We start from the raw sequence: 14,775 nt of genomic DNA, 5'->3' as shown, positions 1-14,775 counted from the left end.
CAGGTTCGGAAAGTCGGCAGCTAATTAATTTCAGCCTTGTGTATACCATTGTCGTTAAACATTTCCTCTGTTGGACAGGCCGGTGATTGCGTTTCCCCTTCTGTGAAATATTCAAAATTCCCGAAATCGTTAGGGTTACTCGTGTAAACTGTTGAGCCGCGAGAGTCTATAATCTCGCACGATCGATTCATCTCGCGGCCACAATACAGTTAATTATCGAGAGAAAATGAAATGAAGCTTCTGGTGAATTGATACGCCCAGTAAGTCGCTTTCAACGCTGCCGGCTATAAGCAGACAGCGGATTCTCATGCGGCTTCGTACTTTTATAAACAGAGGTAAAGAGATACGACGTATGTAAAAGTTTCGTAAGCAATGGAACATACGCAAAGATTACGACGAGCATACTCCGCTTTCGATATCTTACATATTCATTCTGCACCTTCAAATTAAAAAACGCAGAGATGCAACAGAGTGTGTACGATATGGAAAAAACGATAAAGTATGCAAACTGGATTATTCGTTAATACCTTCGATAGGCGAAACGAAGCTCTATTTACGTTCTACGTTGTATCGCTTGTGTCTATAAAAATATAAATTCGCATAAAAACCCGCAGTCCGATAACGAGAACAAGATTAGCGTTTATCAAACCAAAAATCTGTCCGACAATTTTTTCGAAACTCTTCGATCGTCACCTTATACCGTACACGTTGTCGCATCATAGTTGCAGGAGTATAACTTCGAACAATTAAAACTATCAAAGCATCGGAAATAGGATCACCCTATACATGACGATAACGACACAACCAGCAAACACGGAACTCTATTAATTTCGTATATACTGCAGCAAATAACACAGAGTTATGAGCCACTACTCTGGGTGGAGTTAACATAATCATCCTTCGCAGAGGCACGTTACGTATGTAGAAGAGAAACAAACAGTAATTTTCGAAATATTTCAAATTCCAGTGACAGCTGGCCGATCGTACACGCATCTAGAATCTGGATCGCGGAATTCTCGCTATAGTGTATTGTTTGCGCACATTGTCGTGTACGTGTTACTTCGCGAGGAAAGGTGGATACAATCCCGCGTTCATCCCATTTGATGCCGGTGCGTCCGTGACGTGGAAGCTAATTAACAGCTCATCGACCAGCCGAACTTTATGCGTCTAAATGCAACGGATTAATTCGTGTACAGGCTACGTCGATCGTGTGCGAGACTTACAAACACTTGCTCTGTTCACACTCCAGCATAACGTTTCTTTCATCGTACCGTGGCGTTGTTCCCTTTATTTCTGTTTTTCAAAAGGGACAGGTATTCGAAGTTTCCATTGTTATTCGCGTTATTGTCGTTTATAAACATCGGGATACTTTGGTCGAATTAGAAGAACGGTATATAAATTATTGCAAAGTGTATAAATCGGCGATGAATTTGTAATTGGAAAAGTTAAGTAACACCATCCTTTATTATCTCCCTGTTACCTGTTAGGAGACAGAGTCTAAGTTTTCGATAAAAATTTGTCGATATCGAAACTATTGTAATTAAAACTTCGTAGAAGAAACAAATCGTATAAGAATTCGTCTGAGCTCGTTTCAAGCCACAACTTTCACAATTCTCAACTCATTTTCTTCAAAGATGGTTTTTACATCATGTAACGGGTGGCAAAGTAAAGACGTCTTTTCTTTTCAAAGTTTACAAACGTCTCTCCAGATATTGAGAAACTTTTTTATAATTGAAATTACCATGGACCCGAAGAGCGAAGTCTCCTCTCTAAACGAAGATACAGACTTAGAATAATCCAAGGTACAGCAGGTTGTACGGCCGATGTTCTGTGCTCTATGTTTCACGTTAATATTATACAAAGAATTAAAATCAAATTATACAAGGTGCTCGAATACTTTTGTGATCGACTGTGTATTATTCGTGTTGCAGAGAGTGTACGGGACAGCGAAAGCGGCAAAGTGTCGAAGAGGGCGAAACCAGTGGACCCAGACGCGGAGGACAGCCGCGACAACGAGGACTACTACTACGAGGACGTGGAAGAAAGAAATAATCCAACGAACGAGGCACCGGTTGTACCTCCTGGATTTCTCAGCCCCTCTGTTCGCGAGTATCTCGATCTCGGGAAATCGATACCCGGTACGTAAACAAGATCGTCTTGCGAAACATTTCCTGTTCGCGATCAAAGTTGCTGCTTCGTCTCTTCTTTGATCCTTCTCTTCTTTCTAAGAATTTTATTTCCTCCGTTTCTTCTCTCATCTGTTCGTCTCGTTCTTTCGTCTGACTCCAACTTTTTTCTCATCGCGAGTTTCATTTGTTTTCGCGTTCTTCAAGCTCTTTTCAGCAGGTGTTAAAATTCTTTTACAATTGAGTCTGAACACGAGAAAGCACTGTGAGAGAATAGAAGGGGAGAACTACTGGGATGACTATTTGCAGAGGAATTAGTCTTATCGCGTATTTTATAGATGGAGGTGAAGGTTTCATTGGAAGCAGAATAGAGCGTAGAGCTTGAGATACGGTTTAAGCATTCACTTAGGCACGCGATTCAATTAATTCAATTATCAACCGGTCATTATTCGTTGACAATTACGAGGCAATGATATAACGTTACATATTTCGTGTATTTGTTTTAATATTATTATACAGGCTGTTCCAGTGTTTTCTCTATCAATTATCGGTATATTTTATAGGTCAAGATTAGAAAAGAGTATCATATAAATATATTTCACTGGAAAAATTGTTAAAGAATTGTCAAGAAAAAAAGAAACGATATACGAAATGCGTGTTGTTATGATACGAAGTATTGATAGATCAGGTATATTTCAAATCTATTAGTAGCCAGAAGGTACCAAATACCTCCACAACTCTAATTTCAACGAGTAATGATATTCTTGCATCGATAGAACCGCTGAACATTTTGAAACGGAGTTATAGTTGGATATCTAAATAAGAAGTGTGGCAATTTCCGTATGAAATACTGCTAATTCATACTCTAATGATCTACCTTGTTATCTGTACAAATTAAATCTCTCTCTCTCTCTCTAACATTATGGAAAATGTTTCAAACAGCAGTCACGTCAATTTCATTGCAAATTTTATTTTATGAAATGCTTCATTCCTTGAAATATCTATAAAATTCCGCTATGTTAATTGCACAGATCGCGATATAATACACCAAACTATTAATTTCAATAAACCGACATTCGACGATCGGAATAATTATTCCATACTCTCGCATGATTGATCCATGAATAATCATCTTATCCACATGCTATATTGTCACGATCCTTTATTCAAACAATAGGACGTTTAAATCAAAAAATTATCAAACGTCGAAAAGGCTACACACTATCCATATTTTCTAAACAGGTTTCTTTTTCAAAATTCAATATCTGATGGGATGTTGAAGGAAGAATAAGCGAGGAAACGTTTCGGGCAATTGCAGAGGAACTATGGAAAGGAGAACTATGAAAATTGGTCGTTCACGAGAAACGTCGTATTTAAATTCGTTTCTTCCGGTCCCTTCTTCTTTTCTACGGAGGGGAATAGTAGAGAGCTTCGGATCTTCCGACAAGTTCCTCCAGGTTTAAGCGGCCGCTTTATGCAATTGTGGAGATGCGGAATGAAAGGCAAGAAATAAATACATAGACAGTTATTGCTCGCCGAGGTATGCCAGCGTATTGTCTCGCTGCTCTTCAACCGGAAAACGTTTTTATTCCGACCTCCGGAGCGTCTCGAGATCGCGTTTAAGGGCGTTTATTAGACCCCCGGTTAGGTTTGTCTTCTCGATTTTTTCCTCTCTTTTTTTCAACCATTTCCAAAGCTCGTAGCTTGCGTTTGAAGAATAACTTGATGATAAACGCAGTTGAAATTTTCTCAAATTCAACTATCGGAACGTTATCTCTTTTCCAAAGCTTTTACTATGTAACGTCATTAAATTGGTATATTTGGTATCATTATTGGTATCATGTTACTTTTAATGCTATACATTATCAAAATATAAACAACTAAATCAATTTTCATCGTTTTATTAAGGAAGCGTCAATGTAAAACACTTTCGTAAAAAAGGATACCACTTATTTAATAAACTGATCTTTTAACGCAAATAACTTTCGGATAACACGATGGTATTTTATATTACGCAATAATTTTCATAGAATAGTAAAAAATTCGCCATCTAAAATCGTCAAATATTTACAAGTTATTGGAAAGGTTGTCGAAAAATCGGTTTTTTACGAAGGCATAGTTTTTACTAAAAAAAAAAATTGCGCGCAACACGATCAATAAACTTGAACGAAAGCAAGAAGCGCGCGACTGATAAGAAAACCAATAACGTTGTACGAGCAACACGTCGTACTTTATGAATCATTATGAAATTCGGAAATATTAATAACAAAATCTTGGATCAACTTCAAGAACGAGGTAAAAACACCAAATCGATCAGATTATTAATACACAGGCGCTTGAGATCCAAGCCACGTTAGTCTGGTACCCTGGTGCAGCTTCTTTGAAGATTTTTCACTGACCTGACAGTATGCAGGGCTCGGCTCCCCTTCGACTTTTCTTCCAGCCCTTTGTGCGTACACACCCTCTCACTCCTCGATAATCGATCGGTCGTAAAATATCCTCCAGTCTGCACGTACCGGCGGAAAATTTCTATAGCGCGGTCTGCTGCTGCGAGGGTTCTCTCTGACATTCTCTACCCTATTCCAAACCGTATACACTGACACACATACACGTGGCGACGTTGGTTCACAACCACGAAGAAGCAGGGAAGACCGTCGTGAAATGGATTTACGCGAACACGCGTGTAACAGCCGATTATAAAATGTACGCGTTAAATTAAATGATATTCAGTGGAAAAGACACGCCTTTCTTCTGGCGAGTAGCTGATACCAGCCTCCGCTAAAGTGTACCGCGAAGATAGCGGCAGAGAATGCGGTTAACACGCTACCAAGGGTATATTTTGCATGGTTGTTCGAACATGGGGCAGAGGGTAAGTCGATGCAGCCACGAGAAGAAATCCGTAGACGATTCATGGGTGAATAATGTGCAACGTTGTTCGCTTCTTCCAAAACGTGAAGTTTCGATTTTTGGTTAGACAGTTTAGGCGTTGGAACATTGAAAGGTTTAATGGAGTTGTTACATGTACATTCTTCAAATATTTTGCGAAAAATCAAAGTTTTCGTTAGGATGGTTATAGTTGTTCTTGCTGAGCATTATTTCAGAATGTCGTGCAATTGATATATGCTTCAAATTGCAGGAGTTTTTGGTTTTGGATAGAACGATAGGTGAAAGTTGTTTGCTGGCACTGTTTAATAGTAAACTGTTTAAATTTCAGGCGAAAAACTGATGTTTTGGCTAGAACAGCCATCCTTGTGGTCGTTTTATTAAAATTAATTACATCGTAATTTCAGGGGTTAAGTTTCGATTTAGTTGAAAATTGTTTAACGACGTTGTTCAATGGTTGATCCTTCAAATTTTGAAAATAAAGTCACGATTTTGGATAGAATAATCGTTAGAAGTTATTTGACGCTGTTGGATGATAATGAAGCTTTTAAACATCGTTTAATTGTTAATTATAATTATTTTTTTCTCCGATACGATTGGCCTCTCATTTCGAAATCAGCTTAAGGATTTTGACGATTTGCTTGACCGCGTGGCAAGTCTCGCGTTATGTCGATTATCGATCGCGAATTCTGTGACAATGAGGGTATTTCCGCGTGTTGCCAGTGCCACCGCAAATCACCACAGCGTTTACCGAAACACGTAACGCCCATCGTCACGCGGTGGATGTTATTGTAGAACGTTTTCCGTAATTCCTATGCCAAAGAAAACCGATTCTAACGGTGGCTGTAATCCCTTTGTTATTTTACAGTGTGTTTGTTACGACACGGCGAATTTTTTGATTACGTATGAACGTTCTACTTTCGAGAATTTTTCTTTTCTTAGTTACATAGGCTAGAAAAGGCTTCAACAAATTAATACACAAGTTCCAAGTTATTTATCACGCTAGTCTTTAAATTTCTATAATCGTGAACTTCCGCACGAGGAAGAACACAACCATAAATCAGATACCGCAAGTTTTTATAATAAAAAACAACCAGGAATCCATACTAAAAAATCATCATATTGATACTATCAAAAAAACCACTTTTCAACCTCGACGCACCCAACACTCACCCTTAAACTCGTGCAATAAAAAGACCCACCGGCAAGAGAAAAAGCCATACAACCATAAACCACGAACCACAAATTTCTATTTTTTTTCTCTATTGTCTATAAAGAACAAGCAGGAATGTGTATTAAAAAGACATCGTATGGAAACTATGAAGAAACCATCGTTCAATCTCAACACACCCAAGACTCACCCTTAAACACAGGCAACAGAAAAATCCACCAGCATGGAAAAGATGTGAAAAACGTGAGCAAAATCAATATGGCACAGCGTAAAGTTATCTCATTGACTTAACGTTCCACTCAATCTCGCGAAGGGTCGGTTATACGATGGAACCGACCTACCTCCACGTTTATCCTTCTCCACTTACTTTCTCTCTCTCTCTCTCTCTCTCTCTCTCTAGCTCTCTCTTTTTCTCTCTGTCTCCCCATCGTACTCTGGGATAGGATAATGAAATAGCCGAGCCCGGAACGCGACCTCTGCACTAACCAAAGGCGGTAGATTCTGCAGGAGCATTCCGGGGGCTGTGGAATCACGAGAGAACAAGGGTGCAAAAGAGACGGATCCAAGCATTTCTATCCTTCTTTAACCTACCATCTCGTCTGATCGCCTTTCTCCTTTCCTTTCTCGGTTGAACCTCTAAACGCGGTTTACTACGTTTTCTCGTGCGTTTCACGACGTACACCCCCGTTCATAAGTATACTAAGTCCAGGGATCATAACGGTTATTGCACGTAATTAAAAAAAAACATATATATATATATAACATAAGAATTAGCATTTGAATTGAAACAATTTTGGTAAAAAATTCTTTTTGGCCACTGATAAACATTATCGACGAAGAAAATTGTTTTTGATTACGAAGAGTCAAACCTTCTTTTTTGTTTCCTGTTACTGGTAACCGGTATTGTTTTTGGTTACTTATAGAAACGTTTTTAAAAATGAACGATGGCCGAAAGCAAGCAAATTCGTCGATAATGATTATCGATGACAAGAAAGCAATGTTGATTATACGTATGTGTAATTTTTGGCATAAAAATCGCAGTTCTCAAACGTGGGGACCACAATTTGATGAATTGTGCAAACGTAAGGTCTATACGACAATTTACCTTGCCTATCCAATGGCAACATGCCTTTCTAAATAACACTAAGTAAACCTAAGCTAAACAGTTGTCAATTCATACGAATCTCTACGACTTGCATAAAATTGATATACGTCAAACTCCAAAAATTTGATTTGCGCGTCTTGAAATTAGTATCTTTAGACTCTACTCCTAGCAAACTATTATACACCATAAAAAGGTCAGAAATTCCGTGTTCCACGAAACGAATTTGTATCCAAAATTTTCATCGATTAGTCGTTCAATCGACAATTTCCACTAATCACAGTGTCTTCTATATAAAACCAGGATGTGCTGTGATACTTCTGAACGGGAATGTACGAGCACGCGCGAGCGCGAGGAGACGAGAGGAGATGCGTCGAGATGGGAGAGGCTGAAAGAAAAAGAGATAAGTCGAAGGAGAAGACAGAAGGGTGGGAAAAAGAGGCGAAATGATACTAGTTGGAGGGGGGATAGGGGGTAGCGACAAACCTCGTACTGTTCGGCTGACTGACTTTATGACGATGGCTGCCACCGGAAGGATATAAAAGAGAGAAAGAGGGGAAGAACAGACAGAACCTCTGAGACTGATGCATTTCCCAGGCGTTTGTCCTTCATTTGCCAAACAGTAGGATAGATTTTCCTCCTTCAATGAGAAACAGAAACAATTGCGGATCGGTACGCGATTTTCTTTCTCCAGGCTTACGGCTGTTTTCTACGGTTCGCGTTCCCTTGGTTTAGCAAGAGAAAGAGGCAAAGAGATTCTCGCCTCGAGCAAGTATGGTCCCTTTTTGCTTGGCCGCGTTCTTCTTCTCTGACCTCGACGAGACGGCCTGGCGAGATTCCAAGAGCTGAAGGGACGCTGAAGACAAACGAAACGCTGCGACGGAACTGGGAATCGATTCGTGACGGTTCGTCGTTGAATACGTCGTGAATTTGTAATTTTTAATTTGCACCGATTTGCCAAGCGGAGCAGGATGTGGTCTGTGTTTGAACTGATACGCTGTAAGTTTAACCGAAGAAAATGAAGATGTTCGAGAGAGACGTGGGGGTTGGGCTTCTATGAAAATATTAACCCTTTGGTTATTCAACAGCGGTTACTTGCATGTTTCTTTTGTGGGAGGATCTAATTTTTGTATTTTAACTGTCAGTTTCATTACGAATATTATTATATTGTATTAATTAAAATCATTGTAATTGTTGGAAATAAATAGAGGTGTTTTTAAAGAAGTATAACGCAACGTCTATTGTTTTAAGTATATAGAAGATTGTTATAATTTGCCGAAGCATGAATTTCATTTTCTCTTGTAACAAAGTCTCTCTTGCACGAACAATTCTTACATAAAAATAGTAAAATATAAAAAGCAAATTCTTGAAAACACGTTGTTCCTGCGTAGTGTGTTCTAGGAACAAGTAATTAACAATAAGGAAACTTTAGCTAAAAAGCAAATGATAGAGGGCAAGGGACATCTGAAGGATAAAGATATTCTAAGCACATGAAACCTGGCATGAAATAAACAATGTGAATGTCACCAGTTCTGATCATACCATACAAATTCAAGATAAGTCAACAGTGTGAATATCTAGCGCTATTGACTAGTAGGATAATGGAGCAGGTATTGCTATTAATCCATCGATCAGCAGGTGATTAAATAGATAATACTGCCGCAGATATGCTCGATTGCTGATATATAATCGTATAAACAATGATTTCAGCGTTAATTCAACAACCATAGAATGCGAATCCTATGAAATTTTTACTTGCTCGACGTAACGTCGAAAAATAGTTTCGCACGCGATTGAAATGTCAGATGAAAAGTGAAGATGTGTCGTGTCGCGTACAGACAGAAACTTATTATGCTATGTTGTGAAGATTTTGTTAAAATTTACGTTTGGAATTAGCAAGTGTTTCGCAATTTATTGACAAAAGTGTATATGTATTATACAGTACCAAACTTGCTTAATTTTTTACTTGTTTATGGCGTGTTGGAATGATAGCAACGCAACGAATATCTCTCTGTTAAAAATGTTGTCCTACAGCTAATGAAATATTAAATAGCAAGATTAAGAAGATCGCACGCCTGTCAATTACATTTCTAAGCGAGTGATTAATCGTAATAAATATCCAAAAGTCTAATATATCTTCTCTATTAATCTCCTCTTTCAACAGGAAATACATACAACGTAATTTTTCTACAGCAGAAGGAGCTTGGGAATAAAATATTTTGATGCATCTTAAACGGCCGCGTAGAATATCGTGCCGTTTTACGTTACAAAGTAAAATTTGCTTTCATTATACGATAGAATACACAGAATTTGCTATTCAAATAGCGAAACTCCCCTCAAGATGGCGAATTCTCAGCAAATGGCGCACCCTTTTTAGACGAAAGCTGTGGCGATTTTTAAAAGGACAGCAACTCTTCGTTCCGTGCTATGATACTTTACACGGGTTTTTTATTTCACACTTTAGCCACGTATGAAAGATTCCTGACGATGAAGCAGCTGGTTACAATTCTACTGTTCCGTCAAGCCATCTTCGGAGGTGCCACTATCCCTTCCTCGAGAATAAGAATAGCTTTAAAAGCTGGATTTGTGAAAAGGAACGCGAAGGATCTCGAATCGTAATGTCTCGTTTCCGACTGGCTGTTTTGAAATATTGATGCGAATATCGCGAATATGTTTTGAACTTTCCTCTAGACTAGACTTTATCCTGCTTCAAGTTATACAAAATTTTCCAACGTGTCATACCTTCAACGAATTTAAGAAAACTGTGTGTTACAAGTAAACAATTTTTGTTGTAGAAATATTATTTTAGTAATAACAAGCTCTGTATCCAAATTCGTAGTGATAATTCCAGTTCCTCGTTGCAAAAACTACCCCTCGCTTCAAACTCGACGTACAATTGACGATCTAAAATACAAACTACCCCACAAACATCTCTTCTTCCTCAAAATTGCCTAACGTAACAAGGAGCCACTATATAATTAACAATTACACTTGCAGTTTCATACTCCAAAAACTACCCCTTATTCCAAATCCGCTCACGATTGGATGCCCAGGATACGAACAACCTTTCAATCATCTTTTCCTCGCAACAAACGCCTTAAATCTACGAATAATTCCTCCGGAAGTTCGTCGATACAACGCGTCAAATTCACAACACCGACACACTGTTCCACGTTTAAAAAACCTCTGCCTTCCTCCGGCCCCTCGTCGAAAAAAAACATTCCATTCGCGGAAACTCCTCTCGCGTAACATTCGACTAGGAAACAATCCGCTACGTTGCGCGTCGAAGGAACGAAATAATTAGAACGATCGTCTCGCGTCGCGAGCCGGTGCAAGGGATGAAAAGCCGGAGGACGAGAATACGTTTCCGCGTGAAGCCAGGCGAAGTTATAATTACCTGGACGAAGCGGGCGTGCTTGCGTCGGGAGAACGCTAGTATCATCAACGAAGAGACAGTCGAAGTTGAACAGAGAGTACCGAATCGAATACAGAAACGAAAGGGGGTAGCAAGAGCAGAGGGAAGGGGTGGATGGGTGGTAGTGGAAAAGAGGACGAGAACAAAGGTGGTGATCGAGAAGGGAGGATCCGAGCTGGTAGAAAGAGAGAGGAGGACGTTTATTTCGTGCGGGTACACGAAATCTCTTCCGGTGACAAAACAGGTCGGACAAGCGATGGAAGGTGCGAATTTCGTATGGATGTCACTGCGATACGGACGAGTTTCCAACCATGTTGGAAAGTGCACGTTCTGTCTCTATAGTCACGTATCCACGTCTCTTTCTACTTCTACACCTGTGTATAATCTGTCTCTGTCTGAATACAAGTATTTCCCTGTCTGATGTTTCGTTTGTATCGTGTCTGTCAGCTTGCTCTCTATCCGCCTCTGTTTGAGGCAACAACGAGCGTATTCTTGGGGCTGAGCGAGAGATCGGCGAGATGTGCCACCTGAAACTATGCTGCTCGTCGAATGAGATTCGAATAGCTACGGGGTGGTAGAAATAGAGGGTGGGAGAGAATGGAGGGGATGGAGAACGGCTATGGCTTCCTAGTAGTGACGCAAAGTTGTTTAGACGGACAACAGAGAGGAAGAAAGGCTCGCACGAGTGGTTATAATTCGCTAAGAAGCTTTGCCATCGCGCACCTGGCCATCGCAATTCGGTTTCACGTTCTATAACCGTGTTGCGTGCAGTTTTCATGTGTATAGTTATGGTTTGTTATTATCGGTCTTTTTACAGACAACACATAGCTGCTTCGAACGATGCTGATACGCGACTCGTTTTTCACATAGTCGTTTCTTCTTTGTTTTTCTTTAAAATCATCGTTATCGTAAGGTGCGACATCAATAACGTTGTTTTTTTAAGGCCATTTTCGATGCAATCGTATTTTTACATTATAACTCATATTTGAAATTATTGCAATATTCTTCGAGTCTAGACACGCATATCGATCAGCAAACGATTAGTAAAATTTCTCTGATGAAGTCACCATCTGGTAGTTTAACGAGATATAAAACGAAGAAAAAACAAGAGTCTCCACTATATCTCGAATTTCTCGAAAAATATCGTTGCGATCGAGCAAATCGTTAAATGCTTCCGCGCTGATAGCATTATAAGCATTCCAGGGCTGATTCAATAAATTGTTAACAGGCGACGAGTGTACACGGCCATTAACTTGGCCTGAAGATGGGGGTAGAAGAGGAACATGTCGACAGACGATTTAGAGGCATCGTCAGCGAGACGGAATGAGAGCCTCAAAGTCTCGCGTTGTCGCAACATCTGGTCCCGAGAACGATTGATGTCCCATTATGTTCGTCGAATCGATGAAATCCCGTACGTATTATTCGTTAATGAATGCCTCTGGTAACGTTGGAAACGTTATTGGCAGTCGTATTACACTATTTCCATAAAATATGATCCCCGTCGCACGATAAGATGACGCAAAGAAAACAGAGTTTTCCCTTCGTAGGATATGTTCGAACGCGATACAAAGCAAAAAGCCAATGCATATAAAAAGAGAAACTGACAGAAGCAAACGGAGGGAAACGTATAGAGGCTTACGAAAGTATTCCAACACTTGTAGACACCTTTTATGAATACGAAACATTTTTTCATTCACTCGACTGTCATCACTATGCATATTGGTAAAGCATCAAGCAAATCTGCAAATACACGTACATATCGAAATCTTCTAAAAAGAATGAATTTGAGAAAAAATTCTTTCCGTTGTTATATATGCAATACTTTATACTGAGAAGCTTTTTTATACAATCGTAAATAAGGAAAGTAATTGTGTGATCTCGTTTAACTGAGGTACCCTGTATATAGAGTAAGTATATATTTCACAGAGATTACAAAAGTATTTAAACACACAGTTATTTGTTATATTAATAAGCCTTGATATTCGATTGAGACGCATTTAATACAAAATACTTATTATATGTTTTAGATAGATAGGTATTCATGCTGTATACTAAATTTTTACTGAACATACGTTTCCAATAAATATTTTATAACGTCCATATAACACGAGCTACACGAACACGAACATACATACAAATTTTCTGTGATAAAAATTCGCGCACTGTCGCGAGCAAGTGTAGGTAAAGAGAGGGCGATGATAATAAAGTAAAGTGGTATGAGAAGAAAAAGAGGCTCGCGTATATTTCCATGCGAGTTCACAATTGTCCGAGAAGATCCAGACAGACTAAAGAGGCAAAAGGTGTCTATTATCGACGAGACTCCCTCGTTAGGAGGAATTTGTTCGACGAGGAAAGGAAACGGACGCTGGACAAAGCGACAGTGGAAGAGGGAGGGAGGAAGAGAGAGAGAAGCAGCCGCGCCAGGAAAACGCGCGCGCTTTGATTCGCGTGCACCACGAGTTTTGCTTATTTATTCCAGCCCAGCAATTCGAGACTGAAGATTCTTAGAGCAATTTCCTTCTTTATGCGGGTCACTCGTTGTGTTCATGAAATATTTGCCGATGCTTCCTTCCGTTTCCATCCCGCCTCTGCCGCCTTCCACCCCACACCTTAGCTACCATCTCGTGCTTCTTGCGTTCTAGTTGCTCCGTGGAACGACGTCTTTATAATTCGCAGCGCATTCTTCAGATTTTAATTATCATCGTTAAGCATCGCTAAATTCGTAAGGGGTCTATATATTTCTTTCTGGATCTGTTTGTGATATTTCGCAGGGGTTTCGGAATTTTCACTTGGATATATAGCTAAGAAATGCTAACTGACGACGACGATATGGTTACTTGTGGAAATGAACGGAACTGTCCAAGTTTCAGAAGCATTCAATAGCAGAGAAATAGCTTTACATGGAAATACTTTTTCAAAGTTTATGGTATTGTAGTATCGTGGACGAGGGGCCTGGGGGTGTCGTGCGGATTGTAAACAAGCGGTTGCTGAGCATGTGCGTAGTGAGGCTAAGACAAAAGACAAGGGGTTGCTAGGGGACAATAAACGAATTAACAGCAGTATGAGTTGAGAAGTCAGAGAGTGCGGATTACGTTGTCGAGATAGTGTTGTTAGCGTTGTTAAGAGAGAGTTGAATTTGTCTTGACAAGAATTGTTAATTATCTAGTTGTCTTGATTATAATACCTTGTTACGATTAGTCCATGTTAAATAACCATTGTTTTCTGCTTAATTATCGTCTGCTTAATCCATTTATTATTAATAAACTAATTATAATAGTTTACGATACTACAGTATTTATAAATATTACATATCACTATCCGATAGTAAAATACAAAGTGTTATTTGCAACGACGTAAATAAGTAGCACCTTCGATAATCGCCTTCTTTATAGAAAGAAAAGGACAGTTCTTTGGAACTGTGAGCTGGACTCGAGGAAAGCGTGGAGAACTCTATGAATGCAAATCGCAGTTTCCCTTGAGAATACAAATTGTAGGGAGGAAAAAGGATCAGCCGGCCGGTTTACTGGATTAAGGTTTGATCCAGAGACAATTCGCTCTTCAGATGCTTGTCCCAATCTACTGCGTTATCCAGATCAAGCTTTTTTCTCCTCTCTTTGTTCACCGTGCTAATAGCTATCTCCATTATTATTATATAAATAACGCGTGGAATATACGGACCATGATATAACAAGTGATCAAATACGTATCGCGTGACAGAATAATCGAATTGCCACGAATATGAGCAAATAAAGGCCCGAAAGCACAATCGAAATCGTAAATTCGTAGAAATTCGACATGGAAATTTGTTACTACATAAGCAACTAAATATTCTATTCTATTGATCGTTGAAAAATAAACAATGGAATTTTTATTATTCGATTTGAAATTCAAGTTTCTTAAAATTCCAGGCTCTAATGTAAAAGACTAAATACTTTAAGGAAACAAGCGAAAATCCCAGTTGTCGAAGCCTGAATACCTCTATTAATTAACTTTATGAATTTACTACTATCATTACGAGGTATACTATCATCTTCAAAGCGCTAACCTTGCACGTTAATATACTACTATCAAGGGAGCT

General features: G+C 39.3%; 2 protein-coding genes across 4 annotated transcripts in view; one reads left to right on the top strand and one right to left on the bottom strand.

The window, feature by feature from the left end:
• The window catches only part of qin (tudor domain-containing protein qin), a 316,412-nt gene that overhangs the window by 106,820 nt on the left and 194,817 nt on the right, over positions 1-14,775 (bottom strand). The gene's annotated exons all lie outside the window — the stretch shown is intronic.
• Positions 1-14,775, top strand: part of LOC117163379 (uncharacterized) — a 116,619-nt gene that overhangs the window by 94,391 nt on the left and 7,453 nt on the right. Inside the window, exon 2 of the mRNA XM_033345606.2 lies at positions 1,932-2,138. Within this exon, the coding sequence (XP_033201497.1) occupies positions 1,932-2,138 (207 nt within the window). The remainder of the gene's footprint in view (positions 1-1,931; positions 2,139-14,775) is intronic.

The sequence above is a fragment of the Bombus vancouverensis genome, chromosome 9 (genome assembly GCF_051014615.1).
Source record: "Bombus vancouverensis nearcticus chromosome 9, iyBomVanc1_principal, whole genome shotgun sequence".
Taxonomy (NCBI): domain Eukaryota; kingdom Metazoa; phylum Arthropoda; class Insecta; order Hymenoptera; family Apidae; genus Bombus; species Bombus vancouverensis.
This window is presented reverse-complemented; position numbering and strand designations above follow the sequence as displayed.